This window comes from Caretta caretta, chromosome 4, assembly GCF_965140235.1.
Source record: "Caretta caretta isolate rCarCar2 chromosome 4, rCarCar1.hap1, whole genome shotgun sequence".
NCBI classification, from domain to species: Eukaryota; Metazoa; Chordata; order Testudines; family Cheloniidae; genus Caretta; species Caretta caretta.
Genome location: NC_134209.1, coordinates 128,585,387 through 128,608,331, shown reverse-complemented (window position 1 = coordinate 128,608,331; position 22,945 = coordinate 128,585,387). Strand labels below are relative to the sequence as shown.

Below are 22,945 nucleotides of genomic sequence, written 5' to 3'. Positions count from 1 at the left end.
ATGCTACTAGACACTGAGTAAAACCGCCATGATTGAGCCCATCAGATGCAAGGAAAAAAGCAAGTGTTTAGAATTGGTTAGGATGTGGTCTCTGTTTATTGCTTATTCTTAGAAAATAACCTTCCACAATAATTTTTGGCAGTATTTTGCCTTTGTTAGCTGTATACCTTTGTGCTTTGAGGGGAAATCAAATATTGTGAGGAAAGAAGAGAGCGTGACAGAATTTGGGTCTTCGTTGTGAGTTTTCCTGTCCTACTTAAATTGTTTTCTTCCATAATACTTTCATTTCTTCCTATTAATAGGGCCTGTATGCCTCTCTAACACAGTGCCAAATGCCTATCATAACGTGTCATAAATATAAAGGGAACGGTAACCACCTTTCTGTATACAGTGCTATAAAATCCCTCCTGGCCAGAGGCAAAATCCTTTACCTGTAAAGGGTTAAGAAGCTAAGGTAACCTTGCTGGCACCTGACCCAAAATAACCAATGAGGGGACAAAATACTTTCAGATCTGCAGGGGGGGAAAAAGGCTTTTGTCCATCTGTGTATACCTTTGCCGGGAACAGATCAAGGATGCAAGCCTTCAACTCCTGTAAAGTTAGTAAGTAATCTAGCTAAAAAATGCGTTAGGTTTTTTTTGTTTTGGCTTGTAAATTTGCTGTGCTGGAGGGAATGTGTATTTCTGTTTTTGTGTCTTTTTGTAACTTAAGGTTTTGCCTGAAGGTGATTCTCTATGTTTTAAATCTAACTGTCTGTGAGATTATCTTCCATTCTGATCTTACAGAGTTGTTCTTTTATCTTTTTTTGTTCTTCTAATAAAGTTCTGCTTTTTAAGAATCTGATTTGTTTTTTGGGTTTTAAAAATCCAAGGCAGGTTTGTGCTCATCTTGTTTATTCTCAAGCCTTCCCAGAAAAGGGGGTGTAAGGGCTTGAGGGGGATATTTTAGGGAAATAGGAACTCCAAATGGTCCTTTCCCTGTTCTTTGTTTAAATCACTTGGTGGTGGCAGCATACTGTTCAAGGACAAGGCAAAGTTTGTACCTTGGAAAAGTTTTTAACCGAAGCTGGTAAAAATAAGCTTAGGAGGGCTTTCATGCGGGTCCCCACATCTGTACCCTAAAGTTCAGAGTGGGGAGAGAACCTTGACATAACCTGTTAAAACAATAATACAGGAACTCTGAATGAAAAGAAGGCATTTTATGCCAGAAGGGAGAGCAAGGTCTAATGGTCATTGATTAAACCCTATTTTCCAGATCTGTGAGTTAGAAAATAGCCCTTTAATGTAGCATTGCTGCACTAAACTGGAGTCAGGCTCATTGAGAAACTGAGTGTGGAGTATGTACAACAGAAAAATTGATAAGGTTAATGATAGAACTTTCAGAGTTTTACAAGGAAGAGTACTGAGTACTGCTGATTGGATTGATTTGATTATAGCTCACCCTGACATGCAACACTAGTTCCGTAAACTCTATAACAGTCTAAAGCGTTCATCTTAAAATAAATCAGCCAGGCTTTCAGATGTTAGCAGGACAATCTCTTTGATATCTGCACCATGAATTTTATACCAGTCAGTATACACCTGTTTTACAAATGATTTCTGTATATTCCCAATACCCTCCCCAGGCCAACTCAGCTTGCCCTTATGCAACCTTTCCCCATAAGTTACTCCATCCCCCCGGATTTAGAACAGTCTTTTTGATCTTGGGCATGACTTTCTTACTTCAAATCTCCTCTCAAAATGCACTTCTTCTAGTCAGTTTTCAGTCACTGACCTTCTCCAGAGCCCCTCTTCCAGACACTGTCCCCAGATTAAAATATATTGCAGTATTATTAGAAATAAACAAAATCCAATGAGTAAATTTTATAAGATCATAGGCTTATTACTCATATCTCATGAACTATTACTGTTTTACAGTCCTTTCTCTTATGCTTTCTCCCCCACCTTTTAATTTTAATCCTTTCCTGTGTTGTTGAATGTAGATTTCAAGCTTTTTGAGGCAGGGACGTTTCATTTGTAGATATTTATAAAGCACCATGCACATATATAGTACTGTACAAATATGTACTTAGTATGGGTTACACTAAGTACATTAACTCAGTACAGTAAACAATCTTGAAGGCTGCTACATTGCTAGACAGAGAGTTCAAAGTCCTCGGTATATTCATAGAATAGAAACCAGCATGGGCAGTAGCAGCACTGCAAAGTTTTCCCCCAACAATGTGTCACAACCCTGACCTGAAGGAAGCAAATCTGGGGACAAGAGGGTTTCATGCCCATTCAAATAGTGTTGCCCCTGCCAGGACTACTAATAGGCTGCCAATTAGCACAGTTAGTTGTGATGTGGACACCTGTGTCCTAGGCACGGGTCCGAGACCAGCAGATCTATTTACATAGCTCACTGAAAGGTCATCAAATACTGACATTTGATAAACAAGTTTGAAATGTTGATTAAAGTGTGTTCGTATTGGAGCCTTGTCAATGTTCACCTACATTTGCTAATGGACCACATGAATCTGGCTCTGATCATGGCTTCTCTTTATACATGACCTACTTTGGTAGGCCTACATTTTCAATGTAAAGCTTTAATTTAGAAGCAAGTGCAATATCAATACTCAAGCTATTTTAACTACTAGTCTGAGTTCAATACATATTTCTAAATGTACAGCTGTTTTACTTCGGTTTGGGCAAGACCACTGCTCCTTTAACAGGTGTTTGAATGTTAGAATGAAGAATTGGGCTGACAGCTAGAGGCAAAAGATAGGGAAAGAATATGCCACAGTGAATAAATAATGAGAGTCACTGGAGACTTGGCACAGTTTATGCACTTTTGAAAATTCAGCCCTATAGGATGTAATCTGTTTAAACTACATATTTTGTCTAAAGTTGAATTTTCTTTTACCTCTGGATATTCCTATAGACTATACTTCTTCCATGGTGTGTTTTAAATCAGCTAACTCAGCTGATTTAAGATTCTTCTAGAGATCCATTGCCAATATGCAAAGTTTGCTATATGAGGGAGGAATGTGTTGAAGTGATTGAAGCAAGGAAGATGGAATCTGTTTAGTTATAAGCGATACCAGTGTGTCCTATGAAGTTTTTAGAAGTTACAAAGTCCCCTAGCACATAACTCTCGTGGCTTATACATTTCCATCAGAGTTCAGGCTTTCAACTCTAAAACATTTCACATGGTTGAGAACCAAGGACCTCAAGCAGGAACCACTTAAAAATACCCATTTGGTCCCCATGCATGGCCTGGTGTATCAAGAACAGAGGAAGATCTTAAAATGAGAAAGCAAACCTGAAATCACCCACCACATGGAGGCCTGGGAAATGTTCCACTTGGAAATGTTTGCAATCATTTATGAAAAATGATGAAAACATTGCTTATTTTAATCATATTTTAAAACTAAGTACATATGCAGCATTTTATGTAAGTTTATAGATGACAGGACAATCCTGGCCCAAAGGTAAAACATCTAACAGTTATGCCCTCTTCCTTAAAGGAAGTGTGAGCATAGAATTGAGGAGGCCCTAGCACCCTCTACCACCTCTATTCAACTATATGGATAGTAAGTCATCCTTAAATGGTCTTCCAAAACCAGTGGAAAAATGAGTTTCCTAGTGAGACTCATATGATGATCTCAAATGAGATCATAGTTCAGAGATTCTGTAATTTATCATCTTTCCCTTGACTGTTCCCCTCACTTTTTGTGCCCCAGTCATCAAAGAAATGCCATCATGACAGTGGTAATTACCATTGACCTTCCTGTGAAGGAAGGCAAGAGAAAATTCTGCCACTCTGTGTCACAATTTCTGGTGTTGCTGCAGGTGTTTGCATGCTATCAATAGATTTTCACAATTGTGTCACAACTGAGGAATTTTAGAGAAGATCAACGCTGACTGTTATTTTGTTCAGTCTTTATGTATATGAATCTGAGTGAGAACCTGAGAGACCTTAACAGCCTGTGGTTTAGATTCCTCACATTTATCCAATACCTCTTCAAACCTCTCTGAAAGAGAAATCCTGATTTCTTTGTAGTTCAGGACTCATAATGGGCCTTTAATGTTCAAATTGTAGTTTCCCAGATTTTTACCCAACTAACTTTTAAATTATAGAGCTGTCTCATTTTTGACCTCTGATGATTTATACTTTCCAAAGCAGTGAATTAATTGCTCAATCATCTGTAGACTTGCGGCTCTCTTAATGCTGCTATTTTGGAATCTGTTTCTTTAACCTGGGCCCACAAACCATCCATTTTACTTCCCTAAATGCCCTGCCTATTCTTCCTAGGCATGAAACAACTTCACCATTTTAGGTACTAATGATGTTACTGGCTCCAATAATTTTCCTTTAGAGGTTTCTCTTCTGTTTTGTAACTATTGTTAAGAGCCATTATTTACAAGGAGACTTGTGCAGAACAGCCTGGGAAGGATGGTACTAAGCAAGAGATGTCAGTCCAATGATGCTGTTTTCTCTGCTGCCACAGCATTCACTTAATTAATGTTAAATTATAATGAAACACTGAAGTTCCCATTTTTTGGTGTTGCTGCAGGTGTTTGCATGTTACCAGTATACAAGTGGTCCAGATTTTCATGTTATGTAGATACAGTGGTACAGATTTTCAGAACTTTGACTATGAAGAATGAGCGGGCATATTGCTTGTCTAATTTATATACACAATTACATTAATTTTGCATGCAGCTCATCACTTGGACATCTGACAGACCATTTGCACACATCACCAGCCATTCTGAAAATCTAGACCGGGGTGGGAAAACTTTTTGGCTGAGGGCCACATAGGGGGTTCCAAAACTGTATGGAGGTCTGGGTAGGGAAGGCTGTGCCTCCCCAGACAGCCTGGCCCCTGCCCCCTCCCACTTCCTGCCCCCTGACTGCCCTCCCCGGGACCCCACCCCTATCCACCACCTGCCCTGCTCCCTTCCCACTGACTGCCCCGACCCCTATCCACACCATCCTCCAGATCATTTATCTTCATAAATGATCTGGAGGATGGTGTGGATTGCACTCTCAGCAAATTTGCGGATGATACTAAACTGGGAGGAGTGGTAGATACGCTGGAGGGCACGGATAGGATACAGAGGGACCTAGACAAATTGGAGGATTGGGCCAAAAGAAATCTGATGAGATTCAACAAGGACAAGTGCAGGGTCCTGCACTTAGGATGGAAGAACCCAATGCACAGCTACAGACTAGGGACCGAATGGCTAGGCAGCAGTTCTGCAGAAAAGGACCTAGGGGTGACAGTGGATGAGAAGCTGGATATGAGTCAGCAGTGTGCCCTTGTTGCCAAGAAGGCCAATGGCATTTTGGGATATATAAGTAGGGGCATAGCGAGCAGATCGAGGGACGTGATCGTCCCCCTCTATTCGACATTGGTGAGGCCTCATCTGGAGCACTGTGTCCAGTTTTGGGCCCCACACTACAAGAAGGATGTGGATAAATTGGAAAGAGTCCAGCGAAGGGCAACAAAAATGATTAGGGGTCTGGAACACATGACTTATGAGGAGAGGCTGAGGGAACTGGGATTGTTTAGTCTGCAAAAGAGAAGAATGAGGGGGGATTTGATAGCTGCTTTCAACTACCTGAGAGGTGGTTCCAGAGAGGATGGTTCTAGACTATTCTCAGTGGTGGAAGAGGACAGGACAAGGGGTAATGGTCTCAAGTTGCAGTGGGGGAGGTTTAGGTTGGATATTAGGAAAAACTTTTTCACTAGGAGGGTGGTGAAACACTGGAATGCGTTGCCTAGGGAGGTGGTGGAATCTCCTTCCTTAGAAGTTTTTAAGGTCAGGCTTGACAAAGCCCTGGCTGGGATGATATAATTGGGGATTGGTCCTGCTTTTGAGCAGGGGGTTGGACTAGATGACCTCCTGAGGTCCCTTCCAACCCTGATATTCTATGATTCTATGATTCTATCCACACCCCCGCCCTCTGACAGGCCCCCTGGGACTCCCATGCCTATCCAACCGCCCTCTGCTCCCTGACTGCCCCTCAGGACCCTCTGCCCCTTATCCAGCCCCACCACACACACTCCCTGTCCCCTTACTATGCCACTCAGAGCACCAGGACTGGCAGCCGCGCTGCCCAGCCGGAGCCAGCTGCACAGTCTAGAGTACTGGGGCAGGCTGATGGCTCTCACAGCTGCGCTGCCCGGCAGGAGCTCACCGCCCAGAGCGCTGGCAGCACGGCAAGCTGAGGCTGTGGGGGTGGGGGGACAGCAGGGGAGGGGCTGGGAGCTAGCCTCCCCAGCTGGAGCTCAAGGGCTGGGCAGGAGGGTCCTGCGGGCCGGATGTGGCCTGCAGACCGCAGTTTGCCCACCTCTGATCTAGACCATAAGCAACAGTACAAAGTTCAGTAAGATTGATGCACTTTCAGTAAATTTCATGCACTTTCCTCTTTACGATGATCAGTACTTCTCCTGAACTTCAGCCAGTTACTCCCAGTCTGGCAATTAGAAGAATCACATACCTTCTCTTTTGCTGGTAGAATCTAGAGATAGTAAACTCAAGAAAGCTAAAGCAGCCACCAAACCATAGAATCAGACAAAGAAACCAGAAAATAAAAGGTACACACTGATTTTTAAAATCAAACTAACATCCTTTGAAAGGACACTGGGATTACTTAGTAGTGACAGTTTTCTGACCTCTAACTGAATATGGATTATCCTTCATTTGAAACAAAGAACAACCAGATACACACACCTACACACCCTGACAGAATGTCCCTGCTGGATTTGCTAATTAATATTGACCGTTCCAAATGAATGATGCTTGTTGTAGGACTGGAAAAGAGGGAACTTGTGTTCCTTTTGTGTGAGCTTTACATTTAAGAAATTATCTTCAGATTACTGCTTCTGTCCTCATGCAAGTCTGTCATCTGAGATGGGTGTAGGCGAGTGGGGAGGGAATGTTCGCATTATGTGTGTTCAGAGGCAGCTGTAAAAGTAGGTCTACTCCAGGTGAGAACTGTGAGGTCATGTGACATTGTACAAAAAACAGTTCAACTTAATCTGAGCTCTCATAATACTTCACTCACATGTGTTAATAAAGGTTTGTTTTCCCTATTGAAGGTCTGGACTTGGGCTCTAAGAATGTGTTGCTAATGCATGTATCCATTATTCCATCATATCCCCCATTTTATGAAACTTAGATATAAAAATGTGCCCACATCTTGGTAATTTTACTTTTCATAAATTTCCTAATTACAGTTGTCACTACAGATCTATCACTCCAATTTCACACATAGTGGACCCAATCCTATAAAGGGTCCTTCTTTGTGCAGAAATCTCCCTGGATTCAGTAAGAGATATGCTGTGGGCCATCTGCAGGATTGGGCCTCATCAATGTAAGATTGTCTTTGATGTAGAACACTTCTGTGATGATAATAATTTAAAATAGATAATGAAAATTAGGAACTGCTACTGCAGAAAGACAGTTATTTGTTATGCATCTTTCCCCTTGATTATGCAAATATATTAAAATTAAATAAAAGTAAAAAGAAAATCATCTGATTTATGTACTTGCAGCCATCAAATAGTAAGAAAAAATATAGTACTGAAGCAGGCATAAATGATTTATCATTAAAAAGGCATTTCATTAACCTCCCAAAACACACAAACCCAGTCAGAGCAAATAATTACTGTAAGATTTCTTTAATTATTCAGTTAAAACTGCTGTCTTGTTTTTTGTTGCAATTTAATATATTTAAATAAACATCTTCCATTGTCTTTCCAGATTTCCATTTTTTGTTCAAGATGCCGTTTCAACGGGGGGGACGGGATTATTTCTCCCAGTCTTAGCCCCCAATCTCTAAGATTTATACATGTGCTTAACTGTACGTACCAGGTAGTCTCATGTCCCATTAACTTCAGTGTTCAAAGTTAAACATGTTTATAAATCTTTGCAAGATTGCAGTTTAATGATGCTCTGCCTTTAAGATTACCCCATCCCTTCCCCCATTTCCTTGCATGGGATTCTTTAGCACCACTCTTTATTAACAAACTCCCTAGTGAAGCAACATTTAATATAAGCATCTCTCCAGTGAAGCTCTCCCCCATTGATCTTTATGTATTGACCTAGTTCAGCCCTCTTGCACTGTCCCTTGCATCTTGTGACAAGTTACAGCAACTCACTGTAGAATACCAGATCGTAAAACAGATTCTTAGATATTGATTTGATGGTTTACATTTAAAATTCATACTGTCTAGCTGTATTGATGAGAAATCTTGCTTTTAATGATGGGTCACTGGCCAGAGGTGTGCTAGTTGGTGGTTGGTATTTGCAATCTAAAGGGGGGCGGAATTATTTTCTGAGAAATTTTACCTTTTATCACATAAGGACAGATAATGACAGGAAAGTGAAATGGACATGCAGCCCTCAAAACTAATTTTTGATGTTTATGCATTTCACTAAAGTATTTGATTTAAAACAGGATAGGCAATCTGAGAAGATTAGGGTTAATATAGCATAAAACACATTGGTTAAATAGTTGTCATTAATTAATTATGAAATCATTGAATTTCATGTTTCTTAGCTAAAGTAGACTCAAGAATACTTATAAATGTATATATTTTATTAATAAATATTTACTTGAAAGATGAACAGGAAATTACTAAAAATACAAAACAAAGCTGAATGTATGAGAGTATTTACAAAGTAAGAATAAGAAGTGAATATAAGAAGTTAAAATGTAAAGAACTAAAGTACATAAATATTAGTAATCAAAATCTTATCACAAATTGTTAAAGCAATGCCAAGTGCCGGAGACTTTCCCCATTGGTATTGATTTTATGTGGAAGGCACTCAGACATTATGATGATGGGCATCAGTGTAACATCCTAAAATAATTCTGTGTGATTCTGGGGAGAGGATTTTGGTACCAGTATGGAAATTATGGCTAGTTCGTGCAGGACCTTGCATATTTGCCCATCAAGTTTTATTTCAATAAAAATTTATTGAACTGTCAGTGACAGCTCAACCAAAAGTTATTCCAATGTTAGAAACTTGAACCATGACTTACTTAATACAGTAGAGAGACACAAGGTAGGTGAGGTAATATCTTTTATTGGGCCAACTTCTGTTGGTGAGAGAAACAAGCTTTCGAGCTTACACAGAGCTCTTCTTTCTTCTTTAGGTCTGGGGAACGAAGCATCTGCTTCCAACTCCAGACCTGAAGAAGAAAGAAAGCTTGTACCTTCCACCAATAGACGTTGGCCTAATAAAAGATATTACTTCACCCACCTTGTCTATCTCATATCCTGGGATCAACTCAGCTACAATAACACTGCTAACAAATAACACAGTTTCATTTCAGTTCTAAATTACCACACCTAGGTAAGAATAATTAATAACTAAGCTTTTGTCAGTCTCTCTCTCTCTCACACACACACACACACACATGCACACCCAAAAACCACGTTTCACCCAAGTATGCACTTAATGATTCAAAAATACTTCTAGTTTCTTCTAAAATTCACAAGAAGGTACAATTACAGGTGATCTGTAACTGTAATCTTGGTCTACAATAACCCCTTACAATACTTTAACCAAATGTTAAAACAATGGTAAAATCCTCAGCCAGATTCTCAACTAGATTCTCTAAATTGGCATAGTTCCATTGCAATGAAAGGAGCTGTACTGATTCACATAATTTGAGGATCTGGCCCCTTTAAAACCATACATTAATTAGTTCAAACTTCTCTATCTTTGTCTGGAAAAGTTGTCAATTTAATTTGACACAACTGAAGATGCACTGTCCCTAAGCTCTAGTTTCACTGCACCTAAGGACAGTTAAAGTAAGTACCATGCTGAACTAATGTAATGAATGTTCTATGCTCAAGACTCTTCATTAACCACATATTAAATCAAAATATTATTTGTAGACCTATAGAATGAATCTTATTAGTGAAAGAGAAGTAAATACACATTATGGGTCAGATCCTCAGCAGTTATAAATCAGCATACGGAATATGCAGATTTATATTAGCTGATGATCTGGCCTGCATACATTAAAGTCATTTATATTGCTTTTAAACTCAAGGTCATACTTTCGGAGGGGCATTTAACTTAGAAAAACCAATTAATCAGCTGAAAATAAAATGATGTATAAAAGTCTTTATTACCTATCAAGTGGAATGAATGTACATAAATTCTCCAGCTCTGTTTGAAAACTTGCAATGGCTGGTCTCTCAAAATTCCATTAATGTCAAGGTACCATTATTTCAAGTAGTAGTGTATGCCTTACTCTGAGATCACTGAGGTCTTCCCTTAAGGATTTAAAAGAAGGAAGGAGTTAATTTAGATTGTAAGCTCCTTGTAAACTCCAAGACTATCTGTCTTGTGTTTGTATAGCAGCTAGCATAACGGGGCCCTTGTCCATGACTGGGTCTCCTAGATGCTTCTGCAATATAAATAATTAAATTTAATAATACGGTGCTTATCTGGGGCACATCTTGAGTTGCTCCCCGAAGAAGTGCCATCAGTGGCCAGTTAAGGATCCAATTCTTAGTTTTTCATCCTGGTTTTTGGGCTAGTGAAAAGCCAGATGTTTTCAGCTAGGGAAGCAAATAGCTTAAGTCATCCTAGCTGAATCAGAAGAACCACCATACTTATGACATGACTTTCCATAAGTCCAGTCAGAGGAGATTGCATTTGCATGTTCCGTGGAACATCCTTTTATGTCATTTATCAATTCATCTTTTACACAGTAGAATCTCATGTCATCTATATGGAGTCTCTATCATCTTACAGGACTACTTTTGTTTTTTATATTTTTCTGATAACTACATGTTATAGATTGTATGTAGGCATGATTCAGCTTTACCCTGAATCCATTCCACTTTGAAATAGCAGAAACTTGTTTTTGTCTATAATCCTACTCTTGGTCTGCAGTAACACAAGTTCCAAGGCTCACCTCTCTGTTGTCTAGAATTATGTGACATTATCATCAACCTTACTGTTTGCTTGTTTTAGTTTACTGGTATTTCAACTGTAGAAAAGCCTGGCAGTTACCACAGAGTTCCTGGGTCTTGATAACAGCTCTTTTCAGAGATTGTGCTGTCTAGGTCTCTCCTTTTTAGTTCTATGAAAGACTAGTTTAACTGTAAAAAGAACAGGAGCACTTGTGGCACCTTAGAGACGAACAAATTTATTAGAGCATAAGCTTTCATGGGCTACAGCCCACTTCATCGGATGCATAGAATGGAAGATATATATATATCTTCTTACTATATGTTCCATTCTATGCATCTGATGAAGTGGGCTGTAGCCCACGAAAGCTTATGCTGAAATAAATTTATTAGTCTCTAAGGTGCCACAAGTACTCCCGTTCTTTTTGTGGATACAGACTAACACGGCTGCTACTCTGAAACCTAGTTTAACTGCGTTCAGTTGACATTTCTTTTATCCTACCAATATACTATTTCTTTTGTATGAATTTATAACTGTGTAGCATAGCTTCAGATAATAGATGGTTGTTCTAACACCATCACCCATTATATCTTAAGGGGTTGTTATTGTTTTAACTTTAAAACAGATCACTCGACTCTTTGAGTAGCATTATTAATATTTCTGTTTTGAAACTGTCTGTCCTATAGCAATGCCTTGATGAGCCTGTGCTTTATGTCAATCGGCTCAGAAGTATCGAGGACAGAAACTCTCTATCTTGGGGGAGAAAGTGGTTGTTTTCAGAAAGTTTGAAGTTTTACACCAAGTCTTTTTATGAGATATAAAGTATCATGGAGGGTTTTTTTCAACTGTTTGTTAGGATACATGGTTGTTTGTGCTGTGTTGCATTGAAGCAATACTGCATCCTTATACTGTGAACTCTGTCTGTGTGTGTGTGTTAAGAATCATGAACAGATAGGCTAAAATTTTGACACTTGAATGATTAACATTAAGCAACCAAACAAAAATGGGCTGATTTTCTGTGGTGCAGAATACCCATTTGCTTCCATTGAGTCTAGTAAAAATTAGAATATCAGTCCAGCCAAACAAAGGAAAACATTCTGCAGGAATGTAACCTTTTTAAGTATACTTTCATCAGGTGTAAATTATGTTTTGGCTGCTCTTGGGAAAGAGGACACATGACTTCTAAAATATCCACTTAGTTCCAATCTGTTTTCCACAGCAGAATAGGGACTCTCAAATATTTTTTTCCATAGTGGAGAGTGCATAATATCAGTGTTGTTTTGTAGGACCACCTCCCTTTGATTCCCAATCGCTTCATATCCCTGTTACATCTACAGCAATTGCCTATGTGGAAAATAATATTCGGAAACAAAGTATTTTAGCTGTATTTTACGGTAATTTAGCATCTGGGAATAAGGAGGAAGAATTGGTGCCAGAGATGACTGGCCATCTCTCCACACACCAACAGCATCTGTGGATCACCTGTGGGCCACATCACAGACTGAAAACTTCTGCACTAGTACTCCCTGGCACCTAAAATATATGTATATTGAATATAAGGTGGAATAAACAAGTCCAATTTGCATATTATCATCTATTTTTGGCAATTAATATAAAATAAAAACATGTTTACAGCAAACACACAAATGGGAAGAGTTAAAGTTGTATATTCAACATTGGCTTCTGTAACTCATTAACTTTTTAATGATTGATTTCTCATCAGAGTTACATGAATATTAGAATCATAGACTCATAGAATATCAGGGTTGGAAGGGACTCAGGAGGTCATCTAGTCCAACCCCCTGCCCAAAAGCAGGACTAATCCCCAACTAAATCATCCCAGCCAGTGCTTTGTCAAGCCTGACCTTAAAAACTTCTAAGGAAGGAGATTCCGCCACCTCCCTAGGCAATGCATTCCAGTGTTTCACCACCCTCCTAGTGAAAAAGTTTTTCCTAGTTTTCAACCTAAACCTCCCCCACTGCAACTTGAGACCATTACTCCTTGTCCTGTCCTCTTCCACCACTGAGAATAGTCTAGAACCATCCTCTCTGGAACCACCTCTCAGGTAGTTGAAAGCAGCTATCAAATCCCCCCTCATTCTTCTCTTTTGCAGACTAAACAATCCCAGTTCCCTCAGCCTCTCCTCATAAGTCATGTGTTCCAGACCCCTAATCATTTTTGTTGCCCTTCGCTGGACTCTTTCCAATTTATCCACATCCTTCTTGTAGTGTGGGGCCCAAAACTGGACACAGTACTCCAGATGAGGCCTCACCAATGTCGAATAGAGGGGGACGATCACGTCCCTCGATCTGCTCGCTATGCCCCTACTTATACATCCCAAAATGCCATTGGCCTTCTTGGCAACAAGGGCACACTGCTGACTCATATCCAGCTTCTCGTCCACTGTCACCCCTAGGTCCTTTTCCGCAGAACTGCTGCCTAGCCATTCGGTCCCTAGTCTGTAGCTGTGCATTGGGTTCTTCTGTCCTAAGTGCAGGACCCTGCACTTATCCTTATTGAACCTCATCAGATTTCTTTTGGCCCAATCCTCCAATTTATCTAGGTCCCTCTGTATCCTATCTCTGCCCTCCAGCGTATCTACCACTCCTCCCAGTTTAGTATCATCCTCAAATTTGCTGAGAGTGAAATCCACACCATCCTCCAGATCATTTATGAAGATATTGAACAAAACCGGCGCCAGGACCGACCCCTGGGGCACTCCACTTGACACTGGCTGCCAACTAGACATGGAGCCATTGATCACTACCCGTTGAGCCCGACAATCTAGCCAACTTTCTACCCACCTTATAGTGCATTCATCCAGCCCGTACTTCTTTAACTTGCTGACAAGAATACTGTGGGAGACCGTGTCAAAAGCTTTGCTAAAGTCAAGATACAATACATCCACTGCTTTCCCTTCATCCACAGAACCAGTAATCTCATCATAGAAGGCGATTAGATTAGTCAGGCATGACCTTCCCTTGGTGAATCCATGCTGACTGTTCCTGATCACTTTCCTCTCATGTAAGTGCTTCAGGATTGATTCTTTGAGGACCTGCTCCATGATTTTTCCGGGGACTGAAGTGAGGCTGACTGGCCTGTAGTTCCCAGGATCCTCCTTCTTCCCTTTTTTAAAGATTGGCACTACATTAGCCTTTTTCCAGTCATCCGGGACTTCCCCCGTTCACCACAAGTTTTCAAAGATAATGGCCAATGGCTCTGCAATCACAGCCGCCAGTTCCTTTAGCACTCTCGGATGCAACTCGTCCGGCCCCATGGACTTGTGCACATCCAGCTTTTCTAAATAGTCCCTAACCACCTCTTTCTCCACAGAAGGCTGGCCATCTATTCCCCATGTTGTGATGCCCAGCGCAGCAGTCTGGGAGCTGACCTTGTTAGTGAAGACAGAGGCAAAAAAAGCATTGAGTACATTAGCTTTTTCCACATCCTCTGTCACTAGTTTGCCTCCCTCATTCAGTAAGGGGCCCACACTTTCCTTGGCTTTCTTCTTGTTGCCAACATACCTGAAGAAACCCTTCTTGTTACTCTTAACATCTCTCGCTAGCTGCAGATCCAGGTGTGATTTGGCCCTCCTGATTTCATTCCTACATGCCCGAGCAATATTTTTATACTCTTCCCTGGTCATATGTCCAACCTTCCACTTCTTGTAAGCTTTTTTTTTATGTTTAAGATCTGCTAGGATTTCACCGTTAAGCCAAGCTGGTCATCTGCCATATTTACTATTCTTTCGACACATCGGGATGGTTTGTCCCTGTTACCTCAACAGGGATTCCTTGAAATACAGCCAGCTCTCCTGGACTCCTTTCCCCTTCATGTTAGTCCCCCAGGGGATCCTACCCATCCGTTCCCTGAGGGAGTCGAAGTCTGCTTTCCTGAAGTCCAGGGTCCGTATCCTGCTGCTTACCTTTCTTCCCTGTGTCAGGATCCTGAACTCAACCAACTCATGGTCACTGCCTCCCAGATTCCCATCCACTTTTGCTTCCCCTACTAATTCTTCCCGGTTTGTGAGCAGCAGGTCAAGAAAAGCTACCCCCTTAGTTGGCTCCTCTAGCACTTGCACCAGGAAATTGTCCCCTACGCTTTCCAAAAACTTCCTGGATTGTCTATGCACCGCTGTATTGCTCTCCCAGCACATATCAGGAAAATTAAAGTCACCCATGAGAACCAAGGCATGTGATCTAGTAGCTTCCGCGAGCTGCCGGAAGAAAGCCTCATCCACCTCATCCCCCTGGGCCGGTGGTCTATAGCAGACTCCCACCACTACATCACTCTTGTTGCTCACACTTCTAAACTTAATCCAGAGACACTCAGGTTTTTCTGCAGTTTCGTACCGGAGCTCTGAGGAGTCATACTGCTCCCTTACATACAGTGCTACTCCCCCACCTTTTCTGCCCTGCCTGTCCTTCCTGAACAGTTTATAACCATCCATGACAGTACTCCAGTCATGTGAGTTATCCCACCAAGTCTCTGTTATTCCAATCACGTCATAATTCCTTGACGTCACCAGGACCTCCAGTTCTCCCTGCTTGTTTCCAAGGCTTTGTGCATTCGTATATAAGCACTTGAGATAACCTGCTGATCACCCCTCATTCTCAGTATGAGGCAGGAGCCCTCCCCTCACAGACATTCCTGCCTGTGCTTCCTCCCGGTATCCCGCTTACCTCAGGGCTTTGGTCTCCTTCCCCCGGTGAACCTAGTTTAAAGCCCTCCTCACTAGGTTAGCCAGCCTGCTCGCAAAGATGCTCTTCCCTCTCTTTGTAAGGTGGAGCCCGTCTCTGCCTAGCACTCCTCCTTCATGGAACACATCCCATGGTCAAAGAATCCAAAGCCTTCTCTCCGACACCACCTGCGTAGCCATTCGTTGACTTCCACGATTCGACGGTCCCTACCCAGGCCTTTTCCTTCCACGGGGAGGATGGACGAGAACACCACTTGCGCCTCAAACTCCTTTATCCTTCTTCCCAGAGCCATGTAGTCTGCAGTGATCCGCTCAAGGTCATTCTTGGCAGTATCATTGGTGCCCACGTGGAGAAGCAGAAAGGGGTAGCGATCCGAGGGCTTGATGAGTCTCGGCAGTCTCTCAGTCACATCGCGAAACTTAGCCCCTGGTAAGCAGCAGACTTCTCGGTTTTCCCGGTCAGGGTGGCAGATAGATGACTCAGTCCCCTGGAGTAGAGAGTCCCCGACCACCACCACCCGCCTCCTTCTCTTGGGAGTGGTGGTCGTGGAACCCCCCATCTCAGGACAGTGCATCTCATGCCTTCCAACCAGCGGAGTCTCCTTCTGCTTTCTCCCCCCAGACATATCATCTGGTCCACTCTCCGCAATGGTACCTGTGGAGAGAACATGAAAGCGATTAGTTACCTGTGTCCGCGTTGCTGGAACCCGGACATTCCCCCTTCTTCTTCTGGAGGTCACATGTTGCCAAGCTTCTTCACTGGCCTCTTGGCTCCGCTGTGCAACCTGCTCTAAATCTTTAGAGCTTTGTGCCCGTAGAAGCATATCCTGACTTTTGTCCAGAAAATCCTCCGTTTCTCGTATGCAACGCAGGGTCGTTATCTGTTGCTCCAGACCTTCAATATTCTCTTCCAATATGGAGACCAGCTTGCACTTTGTACACACAAAGTCACTTCTGTCCTGTGGAAGAAAGACAAACATGGCACATCCAGTGCAGGTCACAACAGCTGAACCCCCCCCTTCCATATCCCCTTCACTCCAGGCGAACTCCCAGGCAAACTCCTGCTGTGTGCTGCTCTGCTGTCCCCCGCTGCTCAGCTGGTTCGCCGCTGCTCAGCTGGTTCGGGAAGCTCTGGCTATTTTTAAACAGCCAGGCTTCCCTGAAACAAACAAACAGACAGCCCCAGTGTCCGCCCCCTGCAGGCTACAAGCCAATCAGGCACTCGCTCAGGCTCTCACACTGCCCTCCCAGCAAACACACACTCGGATACTCACCAATCCCAGGCAAACTCCTGCTGTGTGCTGCTCTGCTGTCTCCCGCTGCTCAGCTGGTTCGCCGCCGCTCAGCTGGTTCCGGAAGCTCTGGCTATTTTTAAACAGCCAGGCTTCCCTGAAACAAACAAACAGACAGCCCCAGTGCCCGCCCCCTGCAGGCTACCAGCCAATCAGGCACTTGCTCAGGCTCTCACACTGCCCTCCCAGCATACACACATTCGAATACTTACTTAGCAAACACGCACTCGGATACTCACCAATCCCAGGCAAACTCCTGCTGTGTGCTGCTCTGCTGTCCCCCGCTGCTCAGCTGGTTCGCCGCCACTAAAAAAATTAGATTTTTTTCATTGAATACACATGATGTAATTATAGGGGAGATTTTCAAAGGCACAAAGGACTGTTAGGTACTGAACTCTGGTTGAAAATCCATGGGACTTGGGCACCTAACTCCAACTTGTGCCTTTGAAAATCTTCCCCTACACATCCCTCTATATCTTTACATAATATATAATTCCACATGGAACAATATGTTGAAGAAACACTAAGGTTGCAGTTAAGGACTTTTAAGTCAGGAAATTCCCAAGGTCAATATTTCACATGGAACCTCAGCTCTGCTCCATTGTACTTCAGTGTATGCCACACAAAGAGTCTGTACAAATTACTTATATACAGCACTAGTGTCTCGTTCACTATGTACTTTAGATGATGCGTCTTACAAGGATGTAGGGAAAAAAACTTGTCATGTATTATATAGTTTAAGAAATAGTATGTGATCATGTAACTAATGATGATTGTATTTAAAATAGTCTTGATACAGTAAATTAGTGTTATCAACATAGCAGTGATATTGCATTCAAAATGAGGATCCGTCTGACTGAATGACAATGTGTATTGTTGACAAAACTGCTGCCTCTATAGGGTTTGATCCTCCAAACGCTACCAGCACAGGCTGTCCCTAGTCATATGAGTAAGCCCACTGACATGTGAGTAAGGAGTTGCAAAATCAGGCCCAAGATAAAATGGTGGAAGCAGCATTATGTTACACACACTGACCTATACTGTCTCCTCCTCTCCTACATTAAGAAACATATGTAAAGGCAAAGAAATTTGGATTTCAACTCATGGAGTTTCCTTCAGATTTTTCTTAGAAGGAAGCAATATGATTTTAGGCTGCCAATTGTTTACAGGCTTTAGGGGAGCAATATCATGGAGCACATCCATCAACCCAATCTTCTCCTTTCCGCACTCAGACATTTTTCTGTGAAAGTAGGTACTAGTTTTAAATCTGTAGCAAGAAGCCAGTGGGATCGGAGGGACGCTAGAAGAAGTTCAAGGCAGAAGTTCTGCAGTGAAGCAAAATTTAAGAGCTAATGCTCTTTGTTTATTCTAATAAAGTCCTTGGGCAGTGTTAGAAGAAAATAACTGTCTCTGTCTGTCTTTATCATTTTCACATAACAGTTCCCTTACAAGCTGCAGAACTTGACAGATGGGAGATTATTCCACAGACCCACTGGTCTCCCTTGTACATGCTGTTTTCCCTACTTGTTCCTGCACATGGTCCTCTCCACTGTGTCAGGCAGTGAGATGAGTAGGGTGGAAACAAAAGAAAGCAGTGGGAAATTATTGAGTTTAAACCTACAGAGTCACAAAGATAGGAAATCAAACTTCTGTAAAATATTTGTTTCACACAAGTTACAGTAAATCCATATAACTGCATCAGATAAAGTCATAGCTAATGATAGCACTGCCTCTACCATCAAGACCATGTTTAAATCTAGGTTCTGTTAAATGAACATTCAAATGACACACGATTACTGATGATTGTGTTCATCAGCTTGTGCAATGGTTTGCAATTGGACAATTAGCTTTAGCATTTTGATATACCGGTAACTAACGTTGAGAAGGGACAATTGCATTTGGAGTATGAAATCCATTTTTTCATAACTGAAGGTAGACAGTTAGACAGTTATCAAAGTTATTTAGTAATTGCTAGAGAATTATAACTTATTTTTTAAGCAGCTTTCAGCAAAACTCTAGTTCCAGATCCCAATCAAATGAGACTTCTCTTGCTATATAAAATTAAAGCAGCTTTGCACTCTCTTGATCCTGGGCTACTGTATGCTATACTGGTCTCCCAGTGTGAATTAGTGAAGACCAAAGGCTGCTTTACCTTACACTGATGCTAATGACTCCAGCAAACTATTATAGCAGGCAGAGATGCCCAGGGTGATGGGATGCCCTAGCTACTCCCCTTTTCCCTAGCACGTCTCTTATGTCTGCTGCACACAGGGGTGTTATAGAGGTCATAAAACCACCCAAAGATGCTCCCTACACTGAGGCGATCTTCCTGGGGCTAGCTACTCTGCTTAAAGGAGTTGCTTACAGCAGGGCTACTAAATTCCATTTTCTCTCACATAAAGAAAGAAAATACCTTTTAAAAAAGATAGTGAACCTTGACTTTAATACCTAAATTAATATTTGAATATAAATAACCTCATGATTTATAGTATTCAAGGTATTTACTGTAGTAAATATAGGAAAACAACAGGGAATACTGCAGATGATGAGAGAACCCTATCTATTTCCCTTAAATAAGGGCCGCTATTGTATATGACCATTATGACTATGTAATGAAATAGAGAGCACACCAGTTCTGATCTAACTCCTGTTGAAATCATTGGCAGAACTCAACCAGAACTGTAGAGCTTTTAAGCTGAGAAACACAGAGAAAACTCATCACTGCCATAAATGAAAGAGCATTTTAGTGGCTTTTTTCTTTCCTGGTTTTAATAACAACTTTACATCATAATTAGGAGGATGAAATTCCTGTCATTCACAATACATGGTTTGGACAGATTAAAGGGAAGAGGTGTGAGAGATGATAATTGCTTTGTGCTCATCAGACTTCTATTGAAAACTTGACAGGATAATTACAAAATATCTACCTTACTGAATGTCTCCGCACATTTTCAGAGAGCTGTTTAAAGGTGTTCGTTTACTCTCAGGCTGAAAAGTTTTTTCTTTCTTTCTTTTGATGTAGTTAATTATCATTTAGATTTGTTGTATGTGCTTAAATACAGAGAGTCTATTCTCGTGTGCAAGCATGGCTGCGTTTCATGCACCACCCTCAAAGAAAGTTGCCCATCATTTTCTGAGTTAACCCACATATAATCACCTCTCTTATTTTTCAGCATAACATTATTTTGATTCTCTGAAGCTGTAACTTAGATACTTTGAATTTTAGTGAGAAGTAAATTCTTGGTGGACTACAAAAAGTAATCACGCACAGATGCATTTTATGTATTTTGCTTTAAGGGTGTGGTGGGGGAGAAAGCCACTTTACTTATCTAAATACTTAGTAAACTCTTTTCCTCAGTTACTTGCAGACATTTCACCTCAGATTGTGAACTTAACATGCAGAAAAAGCATGGTTAAGTGGTTAGCAAAGGGGGCTGGGAGTCAAGAGTCCCAATGTCTCTTTCTGACCCTGATGGGTGCTTGGGCTATTAGTTCTCCTTGTACTGATTAACATTTATGTCACTCAATCACTATAACAACTTGTGGTTGGCACATTGCTGACTCCCTATGTTTGCAAAAATCTCCACAGTATTCTAACCGGCTTTAACTGGTACTTTGCAATATATGTTTCCTAAATATCAGCAGTTTAGGAACACTTGCTTAATGCAATATTCTACCTGATGACATCTTGTGATATAAGGTCATTGCTATCTTGTGACAACTTATGATCTAGGGTCACTTACTGGTTAGTTGCTCCTGTCAAGTCTCTAGGCCTTAGGCCTCAGTTTAGCTAAGCTATTGTCTTATAGACCTGAGGCCTATGTTAGAATATTAATTAATACTTATATTTCATGTTGATATCTGAAATATACCTGATATCTTTTATTGTTAGCTACAGGTCTTCAGTTTTTGCATCTGTGAAATAGGGATGATAATTCTCCTTTTGAAAAATAATGTTGAGCTCTTCAGATTAAAGGACTGAGTGCATTATTATTGTTGTTGTTGTATACTGTAGTGTATACTATATTTCACTAATTTTAACTCTTCATTTTAGGTCAGAATTTTTCAGAGAGGCCATTTTCATAGGTGTTGAGTACCTACCTCCTTTAGGCTCCTTTGAAAATCTCAACCATAATTAATGTTTTATTATATTGTACAGCACCCCAGATGCCTTGGCAGAGGATGCAGAGGGCTTTTTTCTTAAGAAAAAAAAATCATTAATAATAAATACATCCCCCAGAGTAATCAGGGTTGCAGCTGGTCAGTAATGGGATGGAAGCCCTTCCAGGACAAATAAGGTGCAAGAATAGCGATGGGGATTCACTAACTGTGCCACTACTGAACCAGCTGATCCCGTCACGTCATGCGGGATCTCTGCTTCTAGAAATATTACATAAAATAAAGTTCTTCACTAGAGCTGGGCAATGTTTTTTGGATAAACCTCTTTTTGGCCAAAATGCAGATTTGGGTCAACCAAAACATTTTGCCAAAGTTTGTCAAGTTTACAAGATTGTTTCAGTCAAAAAAAAATTTGTTTTGTCATTTTTGAAATGAAACATTTCCATTTTTTATTTGAAATAACTTAGTTTTGAAACTTGCTGCAATTTAAAAAAAAGTTAACATTGGCCAAATGAAATGAAACATTTTGTTTCATTTGATTTGACCCAAAACATTTTTATTTATTTTTTTACTTTTCGGTTTGCCAAAAAATTAAAAATCATTTTGGGTTGACCCAAAACAGTTCAGTTTTAGTTTTTGGCTTGGCCAGTGAACTGAAAAGTCAATTATTTACACAATTCTGTTCTTGACTCTCTTGTGGATATGAACAATCCCTTGTCGTGTTTTGCAGCATCGTGACTAATTTCCATTTAATACATACCTTCCCTCACCAGTTTTAAATGGAAAATTTGTTTCATTTTCTGTCCTCAACTTTTTCATAGGGCTGTACAAACACAGAACAAAAAGATAGTCTTTTCCCCAAAAGAGTTTCAATAGCTGTTGTCTTTAAACACAGGGGTGGTTGTACTTCATTGGTGGATGAAATGATTCTTATGTGTATAGTTTTGTAAAGCAGTCTGGAATCATGCTGAATGAAAGGTAACACACATGCTTAATCACATTATAAGCTCTTTAGGACAGGGACTGTCTTTTTTGTTGTTTGTTTGTACAGCAGCTAGAACAATGGGGTCCTGGTCCATGACTGGGGCTCCTAAGCTCTAGTGTAATACAAATAATAAATGATAATTCTAAGCTATCATTGTTACTCAATTCTAAACTGACATCATCTGTAGTCAATTTAACTGAGCCAACATGTTTGCTTCCTCCAAAACTGTCAAAGCCCATGTTCTAAAATATGAATCTTTTAGAATGTGAATCTTGTATTCTTATGATGAAGAAATTAGCAGCCATAACATTCATTTTATATGGAATGGATTTGTACCCTGAACCATATTATTTCAAAAGAGAAGCACATAATAAAGAATTGTATAAAGAAACATTTTTATGATATTCTAATTTCTTTTTCTCTCTTTTTTTTTTAAACCAGTTTTTGAAGAACCGGAAGACCCCAGTAACAGATCGTTTTTTTCAGAAATTATCTCTTCAGTGTCAGATGTTAAATTCAGTCACAGTGGCCGATATATGCTAACAAGGGATTACCTCACTGTCAAAGTCTGGGATCTGAACATGGAAACAAAGCCTATAGAAACATATCAGGTAGATGTTTGCTATGTCTTAAAGTGCAATGCTGCAAAAACATCTCCATATTCCAAACACATTCATAGGGCACTGTAGATCCGCAGTGCTTGTTCTGAGATCACTGTTATACAAGAGTCACTTTAAAATAAATAGTAGATATGATTCACTTGAGCACGGGTGAGAGAGCATTACCTCTTCTGGAGTCAATGGAGCTATACCAAAGTTGAATTTGGCCCTTAAAACAACTGCTGTCTATATCAAGGGGAATCATCTCTTCAGTTCTGCATCAATATATTCATTATGCAACTCCACAATTTAATGGTTGTAA

The 22,945-nt window shown here is 40.8% G+C and overlaps 1 protein-coding gene across 7 annotated transcripts in view; it reads left to right on the top strand.

Moving 5' to 3' along the window:
• PPP2R2C (protein phosphatase 2 regulatory subunit Bgamma) overlaps nucleotides 1-22,945 on the top strand; it is a 303,929-nt gene that overhangs the window by 256,630 nt on the left and 24,354 nt on the right. For all 7 annotated transcript variants that reach the window (XM_048848924.2, XM_048848930.2, XM_048848927.2 and 4 more), the window contains one exon: nucleotides 22,466-22,635. In XM_048848924.2, the coding sequence (XP_048704881.1) occupies nucleotides 22,466-22,635 (170 nt within the window). The remainder of the gene's footprint in view (nucleotides 1-22,465; nucleotides 22,636-22,945) is intronic.